The sequence below is a fragment of the Xyrauchen texanus genome, chromosome 7 (genome assembly GCF_025860055.1).
Source record: "Xyrauchen texanus isolate HMW12.3.18 chromosome 7, RBS_HiC_50CHRs, whole genome shotgun sequence".
In the NCBI taxonomy this organism is placed as follows: domain Eukaryota; kingdom Metazoa; phylum Chordata; class Actinopteri; order Cypriniformes; family Catostomidae; genus Xyrauchen; species Xyrauchen texanus.
In genome coordinates, this window is record NC_068282.1 from 25,086,708 (window position 1) to 25,107,645 (window position 20,938).

At 39.4% G+C, this 20,938-nt stretch overlaps 1 protein-coding gene across 1 annotated transcript; it reads right to left on the minus strand.

The window, feature by feature from the left end:
* Positions 1-6,190: 6,190 nt before the first annotated feature.
* On the minus strand, positions 6,191-16,542 carry pde6d (phosphodiesterase 6D, cGMP-specific, rod, delta). Its single transcript, XM_052130798.1, has 5 exons — positions 16,327-16,542; positions 8,321-8,409; positions 7,985-8,110; positions 6,789-6,894; positions 6,191-6,710 (listed from the first exon to the last, which is right to left on the minus strand). Exons 1-5 carry the CDS (start codon positions 16,374-16,376, stop codon positions 6,629-6,631), a joined length of 453 nt encoding a protein of 150 aa, XP_051986758.1. The 5' UTR covers positions 16,377-16,542; the 3' UTR covers positions 6,191-6,628.
* Between the last annotated feature and the right edge of the window lie 4,396 nt (positions 16,543-20,938).

Consider the following 20,938-nt stretch of genomic DNA (forward strand, 5'->3'; position numbering starts at 1 on the left):
GCAGAAAGGAATTGTGGGTATTGTAGTATTGCCATTTTTGGACAATAATTAGAAATTACACAATAAACGACAAAGTTTATAAAATAACAGTTAAAATAAAATAAATAAATTATTTTACATTAATAAAGGCAATGACATCTAAATGTTTCACAATAATAAATTGTTTAACAATATTCTGAACTTCAACATATATGTGACAACCATTTAAGATCACCTACTAAGATATTTTAACTGGTTAATGATATGGGTTATTTTTAAACCTAGCTATTCTAAAATGAGCTGTTGATGGTTTAAGATTTGCAGTTAACTTTAAAGTCCCCGTGAAGCACCTTGACGGGCTCAGTTCAAGTTGGTGTTTAGGCGGATTTCCTACTGAAACATATAATAGGCAATGGACAATATTCACGTCTGTGGTGCGGCTAGCGTTCACAATGTCTCGTTCCCTTCGTCTCAGGGAACCGAGGTTACGTACGTAACCGAGACGTTCCCTTACGACTTCAGTCCACTTGACATCGCGTTACTAACGCATATGGGGAACAGAATCCCATCACGCCGCACTACATGACATGACTTCCTAAAGAGGAAACATGGCGGCGCAGTCTTATGGGACGACGACCGACATGAGTATGCTGCAGTGAGTGATCCTCATGATGGCCAGGAGGAGAGCACTCATAATGAATATATGAGCTATAGCCATATAGTATGAATTACTCCTAATGAAGCCGGCCGGGAAGGGACTTTATTTATAATGAAGTGCTTGTGACTTATGGAATTATAACAGCCTGAATGCAGGCGGTTGTGTAAATGATGCAGAGCCCGTACTTAAAAAGGGGGCATAAGTAAATAGATATCTATCTATCTATCTATCTATCTATCTATCTATCTATCTATCTATCTATCTATCTATCTATATATATATATATATATATATATATATATATATATATATGGCCAATGAATAGCAAGTGCTCTAAACAGAGAGGACTTGTGAAGAAAGAGACGTTACGTCTAGGTTGTAAAACCTTGCGGACGTGTTTTGTGAGGACCATCCTGCTGCAAAACATATGTCTTGTAAGGACACACATTCGTCCATGCCCATGAGGAGGCCATGCCTCTAGTTGAGTGTGCTTTAACACTAATTGGGCAAGTCTGACCCTGCGATTCATAAGCCAGTGTAATTGCAAGCAAAGTCTTTGCTTGGAGATGGACATTCCTTTTGTGCATCCTCCATAGCATATAAAGAGCTGATCAAACAGTCTGAAATGGCAAGTCCGCTCAACGTATGTATGTAGCGCCCGCACAGGGCATAACAAATGCAATGATTGTTCCTCATCCGAATTAAATGGGGGAGGGAAGAATGCCTGGAGGTGAACCACTTGCGCTTTGAAGGGTGTGGTCAGAACCTTGGGTACATAGCCTTTCCTGGGTTTGACAGTGGCTCTTGAAAGGCCGGGGCCAAACTCCAGACAAGAACTGTCGACTGATAACGCATGTAGTTCACCGAGCCGTTTTACTGAGGCCAGAGCCATCAGAGTCCAAAGGCTCGAAAGGGGGCCCTGCGAGAGCTTTTAGGACTAAAGTTAGGTCCCAAGTCGGGATTGTATTTGGCCGAGGCGGGTTTAATCGTCTTGCTCCTTTTAGGAACTTTATGATTAAATCATGCTTGCCTTTAGAGGCGCCGGCTTCATGTGCGTGATACACAGCTATAGTTGCCACATACACTTTGAGCGTTGACGGGGTGAGTCCAGCGTCTAATTGCTCTTGAAGAAATATTAGAATTTCATGTATGGGGCAGTTTACTGGGTCCTTACTACGTGAGAGACACCAGTCAGTGAAAACCTTTCATTTTAGTGCATAGAGGCGTCTTGTGGACGGTGCTCTGGCTTGAAAATAGTGTTCATGACTGAATGCGTCAGTTCTGGCGTGTGTAGTGCACCCCGTTCAGTGGCCACACATGCAGGTTCCACAGCTGGGGCTGGGGATGCCAGATTGTGCCGTGCGCCTGAGAGAGGAGATCCCTCCTCAGCGGTATTTCCCATGGTGGGCTGTACAGCATCTCTATCATTTCCAGAAACCATGGCTGGTTGGGCCATCTCGGTGCAACTAATTTCCTTGTCCTCCCGGACTTTGCATATGACAGAGTGGATTAGGCATAGCGGAGGAAACGCGTATTTGCGTTTCGCCGGCCATTTGTCTGCCATTCCATCCGTTCCCAACGGGGCTTGGGACTTCGAATACCAAAGGGGACAGTGGGTATTCTCCACTGAGGCAAATAGGTAGATTTCTGCTTTGCCAAATATTTCCCAAATCCTCAACACCGTCTGAGGATGAAGTCTCCAATCGCCCGGTATCACCCCTTGGCGTGACAGTAGGTCCGCGCCGTAATTCAGGCAGCCTGGGACATATGTCGCTCACAGGGAGAGGAGATGAGGCTCGCTCCATAGGAGGAGGTGCCGTGTCAGTCTCAGCAGTGGCGGTGAATGAACTCCACCTTGGCGGTTTATATATGCCACACCTGTCATGTTGTCTGAGCGAACCAGGACATGACAGTTCGCTATTTCTGACTGAAAAGCCTTCAAGGCTAGAATTACAGCCGATAGTTAATATGAAACGCCCTCCTCGGACCTGTCCAGGTGCCGAAAGTCGGGCGCCCATCGCACACCGCCCCCCAACCGGTGTTGGAAGCATCTGTTGTCACCACTTTCCACCTGATAATTTGCCCCAGCGCCACACCTCGCTGGTAAAATGCAGGAGCTGTCCATTGTACCAATGCAGCTATACAGCGGGCCGATAGTAATAATGGGATGACGGCTGATGCCGCCGCCATAAATCCCAATGCTTTCTGAAACAGCTTCAGAGGAAGTGATCTCCCCAGTTTGAACTGAGACAGACACTGTAGAATGGCCTGAACGCGCTCGCTCATGAGGTGCGCGCGCCCGCTCGTGGAGTCGAGGCGGACTCCCAAAAAGGAGATATTTCGGCTGGGAGAGAGCGTGCTTTTCGCCCAGTTTACATTGAGGCTCAAGCTGTTTAGATGCTGAAGCAGTAAGTCTCTGTGTTGGCATAACAGGGAACAGTGTTCTGTGTCTCCAATTGAGCCTTCTTCGGTGCACCGGAGGGAACGACGGGCTCCATTTTCCTCTTCAAAGCATTGCGCCCATCAGGAGCACTTCCGCTGTGCGGGGGAGTTTCTCCTGTCGGCGCGAGGTGGGCGCTGATACGGCTGCTTCCGTTTGGGCCAAGGCTTGCGTGGCCTCATTGGTGGCTCGGCGGGGGCCGTTGCAGACGCTAAGTTAGCGGGCATGGGTCTTTTAGCCGGGCGCTGACTTGAGACAGAGCAGGGGCGAGCCGTCTGCGCTATGCTCCGTTTGGGCACGAAGTGCCTTATGGCTTGTGACTGCTGCTGAGTTGTGACGTAGCGCTCAGCAAACGTACTCACTGCGCCTCCAAAGAGGCCGGCTGGAGACACTGGGGCAGCCAATAGAGATGTCTTCTCTCTGTCACTCATCTCCGTGAGTGTCAGCCATACATGCCTTTCCAGAACGACCAGGTTACCCATGGACTTCCCGATGGCCTGCGCCGTGACTTTCGTGGCGTGCAGCGCCAAGTCTGTAGCAGCCCGAAGCTCTTTAAAAGTCTCTGCATCAAAGCCTTGCAAGTCCATTTGTCTAAGGAGCTTCGCTTGGAATACCTGAAGCACTGCCATTGCATGGAGTGCTGATCCAGCTTGTCCTGCCGCTGAGTAGGCTTTCCCCACCAGTGTGGACGTCTGCCTACACGGCTTAGAAGGATGAATGGGATGTGATTTCCATGCCCTGCTACTTGTTGGGCAGAGATGTGCTGCTACCGCCTCCTCCACTGGGAGTAGTTGAGCATAGCCGTTCTTTTCCCCGTGGTCCACGTTCGAGAGAACGTAGTCACTGCGCGTGCGCGCTGAGAGGGGCGCTTGTCAGGACTTAGATAGTTCACTGTGCACCTCAGAGAGGAACGGGGCAGTTCAGCGGGGCGCGGCCGCTTGACGGCGTCCGGACTGCAAGAACAACTCATCAAGGTGAGACTGTCCAGGTACCTCTGGGGGAGACCACTCGAGATTGAGTTCTTCGACCGCCCTTGCAAGGACGCGAAGCATCTCCCTGTCAGTGGTGCGCACACGATCCTCGCCCTCGCTGGGGGGAGGGGAAGTAGCATCATCCATTGACCAGTCGCCTGATGCAGCGAGAGACATGACATCGTCATTATCATCCTTATCATCTCCAGCGTCAGATCCACCAAACGAGACGAGGCCGCACGCTCCTTCAGAGGGCCGGAGCTCGTCTCGCACATAGCGTATGGGGAAATATGCGCTTCGTGGAGATTGAGGGGCTCGTGGGGTGTGTGCCAGCACGAAATCCACCTCAAGTTCATCCTGCTCGACCTCGCGGCCCCGCCGTGCCCCCTCGTGTGAACCCTCGGGAATCACAGAAGAGGCTGGTGGGAGGGCGCTAGAGGCTGAATCGTCCCTCAGAACGAGGGCGATTCGTGAGCGAAGCGACTTGAGACTCATGTCCTCACAGTGAGGATAGTCTGTCTCCATGAGAGCTGACTCTGCGTGGACAGAAAACGCAGCTCTCATGCTTGTCTGACGGCGGGATGTGTCTCTCGCACAAGGAACACTTACGGAACAACATCTTGAAAAAGACGCGAACACGTAAGTGGCTCTTCTAGATATATAAATATAAATATAGATTTATATTTATATAACATATAATTTATATTTATAACACAAGTATTTGCTTAAAAGGATACTCTACACCTGCCGATGCGCTGCTGAGAATAAGGATGCCGAGGTCCGTTCACCAGCGAAGCGTTAAGCGGCGAGGCGGAGTGATGTTCGCCGGAGCACTGCAGGGGAGCGGAGATTCTTCTCTGTTGTGAAGATTCCGTCCACTGACTGGTGTGAATCGACAGCGAAGGTAGAGGGCTTCGAGACAAGAGGTAATCGCTGTCTTGAAGGAAGAAATTCTGAGGATATGGTGTGTGTGCACCTGTTTTATAGTGGTCAGTTCGCGCCGAAACGAGCAGTCAGTTTCGCGCCAAAAACAGTTGGGGCACAAACACCATAGCCAATATTAGAATATTGCCGTTATTGTAGAGAGGGCTCAAATAGGTTGTGTGTGAAGGCACTCCCCATATGCGTTAGTAACGCAATGTCAAGTGGACTGAAGTCATAAGGGAACTAAACAATGATCTAAGTGAAAACATTAATCCATAACCAGCCCACACACACAAAACACATTATGGACTTTGCATACGACAAGGCTGGAGCTATTGTGCAAGTCTAATGACGATAATTGAGAAACAAGCGAGTAAAAGACAAAATATCTATGTTTTGAATCACAATGCACTAAACATAAAGAATAAAGAACACTTACTCAAGCTGTACATCCACAGAAACCAAACTTTCATCATTCATGTCCTGCTACAGCTTTGTTTTTTCCCATTGAGAAGTGATAATCCCTATGCCCTATTCCCTTTGAAGACAATTACACTCCACTGTGAGAGATTCAGATGGCTGAAAGGTGATAACGGTCAATCAGAATAATTTTTATGTGGTTCTTATTGAAAATTCTGTTCTGGCACGACTCTCCAGCATGGATTGTGCTCTCTTTGAAGTGCCCTGTGAAGGCATGATCAGCACAAGTTAGAACACAGCCAGATGAGCTGAACAGTTGTAGCGGGAGGGTGCGTTCTCGATATAGAAAGCATTTGATTGGACAAGTTTCTCAACCTGTATTTGATGTCACGGATGTTCCATGGAAGTCTTTTTAGCCGAAAGAGAGAGACTGCATATTTTAAATGCTTACATCTTCTAAAAAAGAAATTGGTCAACCTTTAAGAGTACATTAGCATATAGACGACCTTAAAGCTAATAGATATGGACTAAAAGCAGAAAAATCTTTTTAATTATGAATTTTGATTTCACAGGGTCTTTAAGGGATTGATCGCATGACTTGAAGAACCTTGCATCTACATAAAAATATTTAGAGCTATACAGATCAGCTATTTCACACAGAGATTTTCTTTTCTGACTGTTTTTTATCTGAAGTGGATTTATATTCCACGTACTTTAAGTGTCAAGTCAAAGATGCCATATAACACCTACTAACAAACACATAGTACACACTACACTCAAATGAAAGGTACAGCACTCATTAATACCAATATTTTAATCCGTAAATACATCATGTATTTTAAACACAGCCTATCTTACAGTTATAGCTAAAAAACAAAAAATAAAATGAGACCATGATTAACCTCACAGACTGGGAGAAAACCCATTTAAAAACAGCAGATAAAGAAGCAGTGTACATTGCAGGATTTAAAGGAGAAGAGAAAAATATATAACAGAAATATACACAACCAGGTTGTCATGAGAATCATAGTTCTTATGTACAAGTCTTTATCTGCAATAAAACAGGTGTGATCGCTTGTCTCGAAATTGGGTTTCATTGAAATGTTCCTTTTAATGCTGTTGTCACAGTGCCTCAGAAATACACAGTATGTTGAGTGTCTCCTCTGGCAAGTAAAACCTGTAGTGATTGGGGCATTCTCTGGAGTGACAGTAAAAAATATTAAAGGATTCCATGCCTCAGACATAGAAGAGTCGTACTCGGGATGTGCTGACATGAAGGTCATCATCAAAAAACTTAGTCTCTATAACAACATTACCACTGCAAGAGGAGGAAATTTCGTCAAACATTGTATAATTCATAAAATGTATTAAAAGAGGAAATTGGTTAACTTCTTACGTTAAGACATTTGCAGGCATCATCTGTGACTCTGGTGCTGCTTCTATCAAAGACTGCCATGTATTTGTAGAATTAGGAATCACAAAGCCAAACTCAAAGAACCACTCTGAAAAAAGACAAAAGTGTGTGTGTAAGCACTTCTTGCTGCGAATAGTCACTTCTTGTTGTGAAAGGGCCTTAAGCACTTCAAACGCAGTAAACTAACAAGAGGAAAACTCTTTCACAAACAAGCTTTGACAAAATCTCTTCAATTTATTTTCCCCAAGATATTTTGTTTACCCTGTCTGAAAACAGTAGTGGTTATGTACATATTCGTATTAGTCAAAATGCAAAAGGACAAATATTTTCACATTTCTTTTTATTGGAAAATGGAAATGAATTTACTGACAAGTAAAACCTAGCATTAGGAAATGTAAGCAATTTTAACAGCTGTTATTATAATAGCAGTGAAAAACAATGAGCAGTTGGAGTCAGGATGAATGTCAGTGAATGGAGAAGATGCCTCAGATTGAGCTCCTTGCTCAGAGCACTGCATAAACTGCTTTTGTGTGAAAACAGTATTGCGGTCTATAGGAACAGCTGCTAATAAAATATCTACTGTACGTATGAATAGCTATGCAAGGAGGCTTATACACTTACGTCACGCGAGAGGCAGTTTGAACCATTGTCAACTAGGAAGCATATCTTTTTAATACAATTATTTATTTTTAAATATAAATCTATTTCTTACACACACCTAGTGTTTCAATTCAGAAGACATTAATTAATCCACTGGAGTCATATGGATTACTTTTATGATGGCCATATATACTTTTGTGTTCTGCTGAAGAAAGCCAGTCATAAACATCTAGGACAGCATGAGAGTGTGTAAATGATGAGATAATTGTAGTGTTGATTTCTTCAAAATGTACTGAATGCAATACAGGTAGCCTAATGGTGTAATTAACCTTTTTTGTATAGAGGGGAACAATGTCAACCCCTTCATTTTAAATAATGGATATCCTGGAATAATGTAAACAGTATTTCTGGAATAATGGCATTTTTTGTAGCTCCTTACTAAAGAAAAAGCTTGTCTTTTTTGAAGATCTTTCCATTAAAAAAATCTTTAAAACGGGACCTCTTATTCTTTACTATTATCATTTGTATTTCTTATCATTATTGTATACAGTAATGTGTATAAAAAGAACCAGAACAACCTTCTAGGCACTGGCCTTTAAAGTAAACTTTTTGCTCCAGTCGGAATTTTTCCAGTTTTTCTACTGAAGAGAAATTCAGCTCTCTGGAGACAGCTTTACTTTTCAGGATCTTCTTAGGAACCCGTGCTGAAAATTCACAAAAAACATTAAGCTGTTAGTAACCAGACATGGCACATTGCACGAACATATGTGAAAGCGATCCAGCCTTGACCTCACTGACATCACACTGACATCACTGCAAAGGGCAGTTAAGTAGTGGACATTAGAGAAGAACTGTATTAGCTCATCCAGTCAATGTTTTAAATCATTGATGCAAGGTAATGCTGAGAAACAAACCTTCATGTTCTACTCCAGGAAGGGAGAGGTCTTCAGTTCCCTGCCAGAGAACCTTCCCTGTCTCAGCATCTCGAAGATTCATCCAGTTTCTAAAGACAAGTTAAGATATACTGAACAGAATGACAACAAAAAAGTTTACTGATTTCAGGGCCATCGTTGTAGAAAACAGGAAAAGTTAATGGGGTGTATCTCACATATATCTCAGTGGGACATATGACTTAAAGGAAAATTCTGGGTTTAATACAAGTTAAGCATCAATGGACAGCATGTGTTGCATAATGTGGATTACCACCAAAACAAAAAGCAAAAATCAAGTTTACAGTGAGACACATACAATGGAAGTGAATGGGGCCAATTCTTGTAGGGTTAAAAGGCAGAAATGTGAAGCTTATAATTTTATAAAAGCGCTTATATTAATTTTTCAGTTAAAACGCATGTATTGTTTGAGCTGTAATGTTGTTTAAATCGTCGTTTTTACAGTCGTTTTAGGGTTTGTTGAAATGAGATCATCATGGCAATGAAGTTGTAATATTGGCTAAAACTTGTCACAGAAAAGGTTAGTAAGTAATTTTATCAAACTACAATCATACTAACATGCATAGTTTACATCTTGTGGCTATGCTTTTGAAATAATGAGTATTTTAATGTTTACAGATTGGCCCTCATTCACTTCCATTGTAAGTTGTAATCAAATGCCACAAATGCTGTCAATTGAGCTTAACTTGTATTGAACCCTGAATATTTCTTTTAAAAGTCCATACCTAAAACTCAATTAGATCAATAGAATTAGAGTTTAGTATTTAGCTCATTAGGCTTTATGTCCTCTATATTCAGGAGCAATAATGAAAAAATTTACAGAAAAAAAGTCAGGTAAATGCAATAGAAATGGATACAAGAATGTTAAGAGCTAACTGAAAAAGGCCACACTTGAGGTCTAAAAACAGCCTGATTTGTGGGCTGTGCAATGGTTTGTGACAATGCACTGTACTCTGACATCTGACCTCTTCATCTTCAGACCACCTGTATGAGCCTTTCAGGCTGCTAGAGCACACTCACATGAGGCTACATGAGCCATTACAAGTGCATAGCACAGGCCCTAGTTACCAACCCCCTGAGACCTCAGTAAGGACAGCACAAGTGTGCTATATGTATCACTAATCCTAATCTATCTCTCAAGCATTAATAACAACACATTAATGCTCCTTACCAGTTGCAAATCCTTTAGTTCTACCTGCTGGAATGGAATATGTGTATAATCTTGGTAACACATTAATGTATTTGTCTTTGATAATAATTCGTTTAAATATAATTTATATGGAGATTAGATTGTATATACACAGTAGACCTATTTTGTGGCATAAATATACTTAAAATGAAACACAAAAAGTATTAATCCTCAATCCAGACCAGAGCCCCCCTTTCATCCTAAATTGAAAAAAAAAAATTATTGGTTAACAACACCAATAACACCCATGTGAACTGCCCCTTAATCTTAATAGCTGGTTGTGCCACCTTTAGCAGCGACAACAACAACAACAACCAAATGCTTCCGATAACTGGAGATCAGTAAATCACAATGCTGTGGTGGAATTTTGGCGCACTCTTCTTTGCAGAACTGCTTTAGTTCAGCCACATTGGAGGGTTTTCAAGCATGAATTGCCCTTCATGGTCCTGCCACAGCATCTCAATTGGGTGCAAGTCAGGACTTTTGAGTAAGCCATCCAAAGATATAATTTAGCTTCTTTTGTGCCATTCAGAGGTGGACTTACTCCTATGCATTGGATCATTGTCTTGCTGCATAATCCAGTTGTGCTTGAGCTTCAACTCACTGATTTATGACCAGATGCTCTCTGGTAGAGAGCAGAATTTATGTTTTCCTCAATTATTGGAAGTCACTCTACCTCCACCATGCTTGACCGTTGGTATGATGTTCTTTTTGTGGAATTCTGTGTTTGATTTACCCCAGATGAAATGGGACCCCTGTCTTCCAAACAGTTCCACTTTCGACTCATCAGTCCACAGAACATTCTCCTAAATGTTTTGAGGATCATCAAGGTGTGTTTTTGCAAAACTCAGACGAGCTTTAATGTTCTGGGTTAGCAGTGGTTTTTGCCTCACCACTCTTCCATGGATGGCATTTTGGCCAATTACTTTTTGATAGTGGAGTCATGAACAATGACCTTTATTGATGGGACAGGCCTGCAGTTCCTTGGATGTTTCCTTGGCTTTTTTGTGACTTCCTGGATGAGTCGTTGTGCACTCTTGGAGGAATTTTGGAAGGTCGACCACTTCTGGGAAGTTCACTACTGTGCCATGTTTTTTCCATTTGGGGATAATGGCTCTCACTGTGGTTTTTTTCAAATCCCAGAGCCTTTGAAATAGTTTTGTAACCCTTCCCAGATTTATGTATTTCAATCACCTTTTTCCTCATCATTTCTGGAATTTATTTCGACCTTGGCATAGTGTGAGACCTTTTAGCCAATTTCATGCTGCTGAAAAATTCTATTTAGATGTTGATCTGATTGAACAGGGCTGGAAATAATCAGTCTAGTCCATCTGAACCCCATTATGAATGCAGTTACATAGATTTGGGTATTTAGTAACTAAGGGGGCAAATACTTTTTCACACAGGCCCAGTTGCTATTGGATAACTTTTTTGCTTCAATAAATAACATTATCATTTAAAAACTGTATTTTGTGTTTACTCAGATTGCCTTTGTTTTATGTTAGATTTTGTTTGAATTTTTGAAACAATTTAGTATGAGATAGTCACAAAAGCAAGAAATAAGGATGGGGGCAAATAATTTTTTACAGCACTGTATTTTCCTTGACGTCTAATTTATACAATGGAGGAGGACAAACGTTTTTTCTCTTAAACGACTGAAGCCTCCGTTTATGCTACACGCGATGTTGTTTTTAAATAAGTTTGTTGAGGTAAATTCATACAGTGGCAGACAAAAGTTTGGAATAATGTACAGATTTTACAGTTTCGGAAGGAAATCTGTACTTTCATTCACCGAAATGACATGCAACTGATCACAAAGTATATAACTGATGTAAAAAACAGCACCATGAAAAAAGTCATTTTTGATCAAATCTAGACAGGCCCCATTTCCAGCAGCCATCGCTCAAACACCTTATCCTTGAGTAATGCTAAATTCCTAATTTGGTACAAGAAAATCACTTGCATTATATCACTGCTGAAAGCTATTTGGTTCATTAAATGAAGCTTAACATTGTCTTTGTGTTACTTTTTGAGTTGCAACAGTATGCAATAGACTGGCATGTCTTAAGGTCAATATTAGATTAAAAAAATGGCAAAAAAGAAACAGCTTTCCAACTCATCAGTCAATCATTGTTTTGAGGAATGAAGGCTATACAATGCTTGAAATTACCAAAATACGATTTTATACAAAGGCGTTCACTAGCCTTCAAAGAAAAGGACAACTGGCTCTAACAAGGACAGAAAGAGATGTGGAAGGCCAGATTTACAACTAAACAAGAGGATAAGTACATCTGAATCTCTAGTTAGAGAAATAGACGCCTCACATGTCCTCAGCTGACAGCTTCATTGAATTCTACCCACTCAACACCAGTGTCAAGTACAACAGTAAAGAGAAGACTTGGCGGTGTAGGCCTTATGGGAAGAATTGCAAAGAAAAAGACACTTTTAAAACAGAAAATGTTAGAGTGGGCGAAGAAACACAGACATTGGGCAACAGATAATTGGAAAAGAGTGTTATGGATCTTACACACATTGAGCTTTTGAGGGATCAGCTAGACATAAGGTGTGTGAGAAGTGCCCGACAAGAAAATCTATAGCAAGTGTTACAGGAAGCGTGGGGTGAAATGTCATTATCTGGACAAACCTACAGCTAGAATGCCAAGGATCTGTAAAGCTGTCATTGCTGCATGTGAAGGATTTTTTGATGAGAAATCTTTAGTTTAGGAAGATTAATAGTTGTAATAGTATTTTTTCACGTTATTTATGTCCCGACTATTCATTGTGATGCAACTTAATTTTAGACAAATTAGGATGCTTTAAAAGAGTAACTATTGATTTAAGTGCTAGGCTCAGTAACTGAAGGACTAGGCGACTGCATTTAAGATTAGTGGTGACAGATAGGATCTGGTGTCTGTAGGATCACACCTGCTGAACACATCAATGAAAATTGTAGAGAGTTGCAGTGGAGAGGCACTTTTACTCACAAACACAGTCAAAGTCGAGGTAATTAGTCCCTGTGGCGCCACTGCTTTCATGGAAGCCACAATCATTATGAAAATATCATCCATTGTTGCCATTTACAGTCTGTTGTTATTGGTTCAAAAGAGCTATGGTGAAGGTGTCAAAAGCATTAGGGATCAGTGCATTAAAACAAATAAATTTTTGCTGCTCTATTATAAAATTGTAGTTGTGGATCTCCCTTAAAAGAGGATTAGCCTTCATGCTGACTCTTTACCAAAAAAAATAAAAATGGGGCACAGGACCATGTTCATGTTAAAAGCAATAGACACAAAATCCACACTCCCTCAGAATTCTATGTGCACTGTTTATTCCTTTTTTTAAAATGGCCACTGCATGGATAGCTTTCACTGCAGCATAATAAGTCAAACAGTAAATGAACTAACAAAATATTTTGCTTCTTACACAGATTCTGGAAAAACACTCTGTGTTTACTTAAGTTTCATGTCATTGTATTTTGTAGCCACTCAAGGGGATGGTGCTTTGCACACCGTAGTCACACCTGGAGCACACTGGGGTAAAAACCACGCAAGGCAGATATGATGAGGCCAAGAGATAAAATAGCAGGAAACTTTGGGACAGTCTTTGAAAATCGGTCTATGTTACATAACTATACTCTGCTGCAATACAGCCTGTTCATGTAATTTCACGGTAAGCTGATGGTATAAAGCATAACATTTTGAAACGTTGTGTCAATTTAAAAAACTAGGTATCGGGAGCATGAACTGCATGCACTGATGACAAATGTTTGAAAACAAAAGGCCCACGTCCAACTGGGAACAACAGCAATATTTACCAAGTTCCTCTTAGTTTACAATTTTCAACAATCTGCATAAAGAATGTCTTAATTTCTTATCCATAAACTCAAAGCCAAGTCTTTCCCTTATAGATTTGACATGAGTTTTTGTCCATTGTTACACGGGTCTCTGGAATACTCCATTCTTATTATCTAGTGGTCTGATATCTCTGAATAAACAACCGCACATCTGGGAATTAAGGGTGCTTTAGCACTAGCACTTTTGGTGTGCACCCAGTGTCAAATGATGTCAAAGTTTGGTTTGTTTGGATAACTTGAGCGCTGTTTTCCGAACTCGGGAACTGCACCGGAGTCCGCTTGAAAAGGTGGTCTGGGGTATGGCTCACTGCTAATATGAACGCAATCGTACCAAATCGTGGAAGTGAACCGCTTGTGATGATGTATAATTTGTGTCTTTCCAGGCTCGAGATCACAATTATTATGGTATAATGCATTTCTCATACCTGCTTGTGTCCAAATACACTGCCTTCAGAGAGCAGCTAAAATTCTTCACCTAATCCATCCGCGGGCTCACGGCAGACAAACGCTAATATTCATCACATGATGAATGGCGAGTTTTCGTGGTATTCTAAAGAGATAAACTTTAATACTTCACTTAACACAGTGACGTCATCTCGAGTTGTTACCTAGTTACAGTGGTAAACAGCAGCTGCTTGTACGTGCATTGATGGCATAATCAGGCCACGGGAAGCGGGAGGGGGACGAAACGAACTTGGGTTCGGTCCAAGCAATCGAACCAAGTGTGAAAGCACCCTAAGCCATATCAGGCCAATCATCTGAGTATTGCGAGTTATATTTCCTACTTCTCGGATCACTGTACAATCTCTACAAGTAAGCAAACAAAATTACTTAAACTCAAATCAATGTTAAATGTCCATTTATTCATTTATTTGGCAAGTAGACGTGTAATAAGCTGGATAATGAGCAGTCAGACCGTCATTATTTTTTTTTACAAAATAAACACCAGCAGAACTCTGACGCAAACCGGAGGTGCAATTCAGTTGTTCGGCTACTTCTTTCTCACATAATTACAATTTCAGCTACAGGTAGACAGATATATTATCTTTACTGATTACTCAATGCTGATTTTATTCCTTCGTGTTCCTCTGAAAATATATCTTTTTTAATTGAAGCAAGGGCATGCAAAGAAAAATGCGACTATATAGAAACGCCTCTCATCAGCACATACATAGTGTCTCTAACTTCATGTTGTGAATAATAATAATATATGGGCTATAAAAAGCTTAATTTGTTAAATATTAAATGGAGAGCATTGTAACAGAGCTAAGTCTACATCACTTCAAAATAACAGTCCCTGGTGTGTTTCAGGCTTGTTTAGAGATAAAAGCCCCATATTATGCAACCAGTCCGCACCCCGAATATTATTGGTTGATTTTGATTGAAAAATAAACTACATCTGGGATTTTATTCATCTTGGACTCTGCCAACTAAAATAATTATTAACATTCTATGAATTTATTTTAAAAAATATCGGCCGAATAATCGCTTATTGGCCTTTTCCACCATCTTTTCCAAAATACAATCTCGGTAGACCTCTAATTTCAACGCAATTCTGTTCATTTATTTAATTGGATAGTAGACGTGTAATAAGTGGGAAAATGTAGTCAGCTGGTTATCGCAAAAATATCACCCTGTTAGGGTTTATTTTGCGATAATAACTGGATAACTGACATTATCCCTTTCTTATCATTTTCCAAAGCTTTGCCCCATACAGTTTGGGATGTGAGGAGCATAAGGCAGCAAATCCCTGTCCTTTCAAATCAAGGATTTAAGAATTACCGTAAGTCGCAGGCTTGCTTTTCCAGAATAGGTCACAGAGGGTAAACATATGTCTTCTTGAAAAAATATTAGAACAGGGTACACCAAGATCAGACCCAGTGTTTCAGAATGGTCCATTTTCCAAACCACTTTCACCCCACATGAAACACTCTTTCATGTGGGGTGCTATTGTGATTATTGTCATCACATTTACAGAGCCTATTATAGAAACACAAGCCAATGTTATGCAATCCTGATGACAGACACAAACTGTGTGAGGAGATTTCACCTAGCTAATGCACCTGATCCCAAGAATCAGGTGCATGTCACGGTGTCAAGGTTTTCTGAGGCCCATGTGAAAATGAACAGAACTTTTAGCTTTAAAACAACTATGGCACACTACAGATAGATACTTATACTGACATGCTCTAACTGACATTCTAAGTAAAACTTAACTAGGACATTTTTAAAGAAATGTCCATAATTAAATAAACACAATCAGATTGCTTTGAAATTACTTTCACTGTTTAACTGCTTAATACGTAACTGTGCCAGTAAGTTATTATTTATATGCCAGTTACTCAACAATATAAAAAAATAAAAAAAGTATGCACACGAGTAAAAAAAAAAAAAAAGCACATCTACTGTATATCTATAAATTATGGAATAACGGAGTAAGTAATCTGGATTAGGGCAGTATAAGACATTACACAGATATGCCTGTTCAAACATTTCATAGCAAGTCAATTGCTCACAAACAATTTAAACACTTCTGTGGATGTTTAAGTTTTAAAACAAGATACACCCGAAATTTGCAATTAGATGCAGCCTGACACCAAGGATGCAAATACCGTAAATAGCCTTTAAAATAAATATAAAAGCCATTTGGGTTCATAGATGGTTGGTTGAAACTGATATCAGGCAAGTATTACAAAATCATAACTAAGAAAGCATAATATAATATCACAGATACAAATGTAACAGTTTCACCTCCCTCTGTCCTGTTTAACCAATCTCTTGTGTATTAGCATCCGGACTTCATAACGGTTAAATCCACTGCCTAATATAGACCCGAATATTAATGTAAAAGCTAGTTACGATATGAAGTTATATGAGTTTGAGTTTTGAGCTAGCAGGCTAATCTGTCCCAGCATCACTTAAGGATACAGTTTAAACCCCTTCAGAATCTCCTTCGCTCTGTCTTCGTCCGAAGACATCTTTCCCCCCGAATCTTCAGCAGATGAAAAAAGACGACTTAAGGCGACGAATAATCAAAAATATTGGACAAAATAGTGCGTTAATTACACAAAATCCAGCCCGATAAAGCTTTTAGTTAGAGATCCAGCTTTAGTCTGAAGGGACACACTTGATCCGCTCACAACCTACTGTAAATAGGTTTTTGTGGGAGATGGAAAGTTGATTCACCCAATCATTTTGCGAGTCTCCGTAGGCCTGGATTAAATGCACCAATCACAGTAGAGAAACAATGACTAGGGCGGGGATACAGTTGCGTAAGGACGCGTCACCGATGGCAACCCCTCAAACGTCCTTCGTAGGCAAGAGAACGGAAGCGCAGGAGAGACAAAAAGTTGTATCTACATTCTTTTTTTTCTTGTGGAAAAATAAGGCTCTCATTATGTAAACCACGAAACAGTTATGTCTTCTTCACAGAGCCTGCATAGGGCCAATAAAAAAAAATTATATATTAAAATAGGCTTTTACCAAACATGTAAATTAGGCTATGAGTAGACTAGGCCTAGTTCATACAAAAATGGTGAAACATAGCTTATATTTGTGATTGTATGTGATCTATATTGAGGATAGCTTTCCCATGAATGTAATTTATAAACACATCTCAAAATGCTCTACTTTAAAATGATGAGAAGAATAAAAATAAAATGAAGCTGCTACTATGCTCTGCTCCACAATACAAGCACACTATTTTAGTTAAAGAGATATTTCACCCAAAAATTTAAATTCTCTCATCATTTACACACTCTCATGCCATCCCAGACGTGTTTGACTTTTTTTCTTCTGCAGAACAGAAGAAAGAAATTTCAGCTCTGTAGGTCCATGTAGGAAAGTGAATTGAAACCAAAACTTTAAAGCTCCAAAAAGCACATAAAGACAGCATAAAGGTAAAATCCATAAACTTATCTTCAGAAGTGATGTGATAGATGTGGGTCATATTTAAGTCCTTTTTCTTACAATAAATCTCCACTTTCACATTCTTCTTCTTTTGTTTTTAGAGATTCTTATTCTTTGTGTATATCACCATCTACTGGGCAGGGAGAAGAATTTTTTGCAAAAAAGGACTTGATAATGAAAAAAGGACCCATGCTTCTGAAGACATGAATTTAACCACTTGAGTTCATGCTGCCTTTATATGCATTTTTTGAGGTTCAATGTTTAGGCCACTGTTTGTGTTCATCAAAAGAAAGTCATACACATCTGGGACGGCATGAGGGTGAGTAAATGATGAGAGAATGTTCATTTTGGGTGAACTATCCCTTTAAGAGTAATTTGAACGATTTTCTGTTATTTAATACATTCAATTTATAATTTATAGAGTTTATATTTTGCAATTTTTGTATGTTTTATTATTAAACAGACACAATTGTCTTTTGAATGTTTTTAAATATATTCTACTTGTCTTATATGCAAAGATGACCTGTAATGACACACTATTGCCATTGGGCGGTGCTATGCTACAAGCAGAATAAATAATATACTCTTTTTCAGAGCTAATCAAGGCTTGTATTACGATAATTGCCCCTTCCTATTCCTCCCATTGTATGCATTTCTACATCAGAAATAAATTATTTTACCCATATACTCATAAATAATAATAGTTTATGCTTAACATTTAATCAGAAACTAAGTAATTAAGTAGTGGAAATTTGGAAGCAAAGAAATTGGAAGCATAAATCTTTCACAGACACTTCATCACCTCTTTCATTTTTACACACCATTACCTCATAAACTCTCAATAGTAGCAGTGTGGCATGATTCTACAATTTAAATTACACAGACAACAGAAATGTTTTATCATCCTTCAACAAATACAGCTCTGCTATTTCAGAGATATCACAAACAAGAGTGAAAGGATGAGAAACTGGAAGGAGACAGCCTTATATTAACAGTAAATCTTATGTCTCTGCAGTGGTCAAAGCACCATACAATATATTACATAAAATGCTACTTCACTTGGCAACTTGAAATATAGTTTCGTGGATTTCATTCCCTGTCCATTTAAGTTTACATTCATTGTTTTTTTGCAGTAGACCATGTGAAAAGTCATTGGAGGGGCATAAATCCTCTTCTCACCCCATCAGCTGAGCTCTCTTACTAACAAAACAACGAGTAGGCCATGTTTTATTATTAATTTATGCTGTATAACTGATCTATTTTTAAGCAAAGCTCTCTGGTGAAGCTCTCTCTTTTGTACATGAATACAACATGTTTCTCTTTAAAGTTGTATCTTCTAATTCTTTGAACTGACAGTTGTCTCTGTGTTACAGCTGCAGCTCAGTGCGGTCAGGCCATTACATAAAAGACAGCACTGTAGCCAGCATTCCACATGTAATGCTGTTTTATGATGTCAGGACTCCAACTGTTTAAATCACTTCTAAAAAAAAAAAAAAAAACATAAAAGTAGACAAAGATCACATTACCATTTTCTGATGAACAGCAATATTTTGCAACTCATAGTACAATTTGATAATCTCTTTAATATATAAAATAAAAAATGTCATTGCTCTCTGGCATTTTAAAATAGCAGGCAAGGTTTAAGACAATTTTACATTAGGAATATTTCATTTTGCACTGATTTGAGATCTAGCAATTATCTGGAGGGATTATACATAAATTATTATTAAATGTAACATACATCTGTTATAAATATAAATATTGACTAATATGACTAGCTTTCAGAATTAAAAAATAATCTCTAATATGTATGTTTTAAGAACAAATCATCCAGTTGTTTGCACCTAGTGCTCTTCATCACACGTACCTTTTTTGCTCCTCACCCCAATGGAGTGAATGGTATATAAAGACTATTCATGCTGTAAATGGGAATTCTACAGCGGAATCAAATGAATAAAAGCTCCCAGCTCTCTCTTCAGCTCATGGCCAGTGTGAGTCCATTATTGTGACTGTTAGAAGCAAAACTATTAATAAAAGTCCAGGTGTCAGGTCTAAGGCAAACTAACAATTCTAAGTTTCTCTCATATGTATCTTTAACACACAACTTATTACATCAATTTAGGCCACTTATCATAGACAAAATGACCAAATTATCCTTTATCATTAAACCTCTCTCTTCCAAGAATAAATGATACCAGATTTAGCTCTAATGTTGTCTGGAAATGGAGCTGAACAGGAAATAGAGTGTGATAAAAGGGCTCACAGTGGCTAAATGGGCGAGCACATAAAAAAGGCAGGAAATTAGGTAAAGCTCATTAAAACAGAGTGTTGCAGCTGGAAGATTAGCAGACTGTGACTTCTCTTTTAGACAGCTCGTTACCTGGAGTTATCGAGCGGTAAAAGACCAATCATATGGCATTGCATGTATAGTCTAAAAGAGAAGATAGACTGATGTTCATATAGATTATGAAACTGAGAACCTGTTAAAGCTTCTGGACATCTCCTTATAGAATATTTCAGTTTCTAATCTGAATGCTGATAGCCTGGCAACTTCAAGCAGCAAAGAGACAATCAGCATATTAGACTAAGTGCATTGTTAGGATCAGTGGGTTAAGACACTGCCCTCAACATTTTGAATTATACCAAATTTGACCTTTTATTATAGAGTATTAATGGTGATGTGCAGCTGTACTTCATCAAGAAATGGTTGCCAGGCAAGTTTGCTATATCTTTATATAATATTGCTTCAGACATACAGCATATGCATCTGACTTAAACACTTCTAAATGCTATTTACCAATTTACACTTGAATGTGTGCATTGTGATAGTAATAACATCAATAAATCCACCTTTTTGTCAGCCAGTTAACAGTTAATAATCAGAAATTAAGTCTTCTTCATCAAATCAGGCACATTCGATTTTTCAACAGATCTATTTATGTCACCTTTCCCTGTTCAAATCCCATCCTGAGTTACAGTTTAATTATTTTCTTGTTTTCGGTAGCTCATCAGATTCCATTAGCTGGTATATTAGTTCTGATTCTGCCCGTGGAAAGAAATTCTTAATTCTCTGTTCAGTGAGCATTTCACCTTCGTTAAGTTCTCAACCAGACTGGTGTTATATAAATCTGGTCATACTGTAGATTGTCAAAATTTTTAGGTACTAAATGTAGGAAATCAGAGATGTTTCAGTGCACTTGGTATATGGGAAAGAAATTCTTAATTCTCTGTTCAGTGAGCATTTCACCTTCGTTAAGTTCTCAACCAGACTGGTGTTATATAAATCTGGTCATACTGTAGATTGTCAAAATTTTTAGGTACTAAATGTAGGAAATCAGAGATGTTTCAGTGCACTTGGTATATGAGCAATAATTAGGCTATTTTATATGGATGACACTTTACAATAAGGTCCTATTTATTAATATAAGTAAATGCATTAGTTATCATGAGGTATCATACCTAACAAGAGGTTTCTCACATCTTTTGACCAATGAATTTCCATGGTTTTTCTATAAATGTTCCATGATTCTTCCAGTCTTATGGATTACTGAATAAGGATAAAAAAAGACTGCAATTTCTAGACAATGAAATGTTTCAAGCAAAGCATAACTTTGAAAAATGTATATTCACT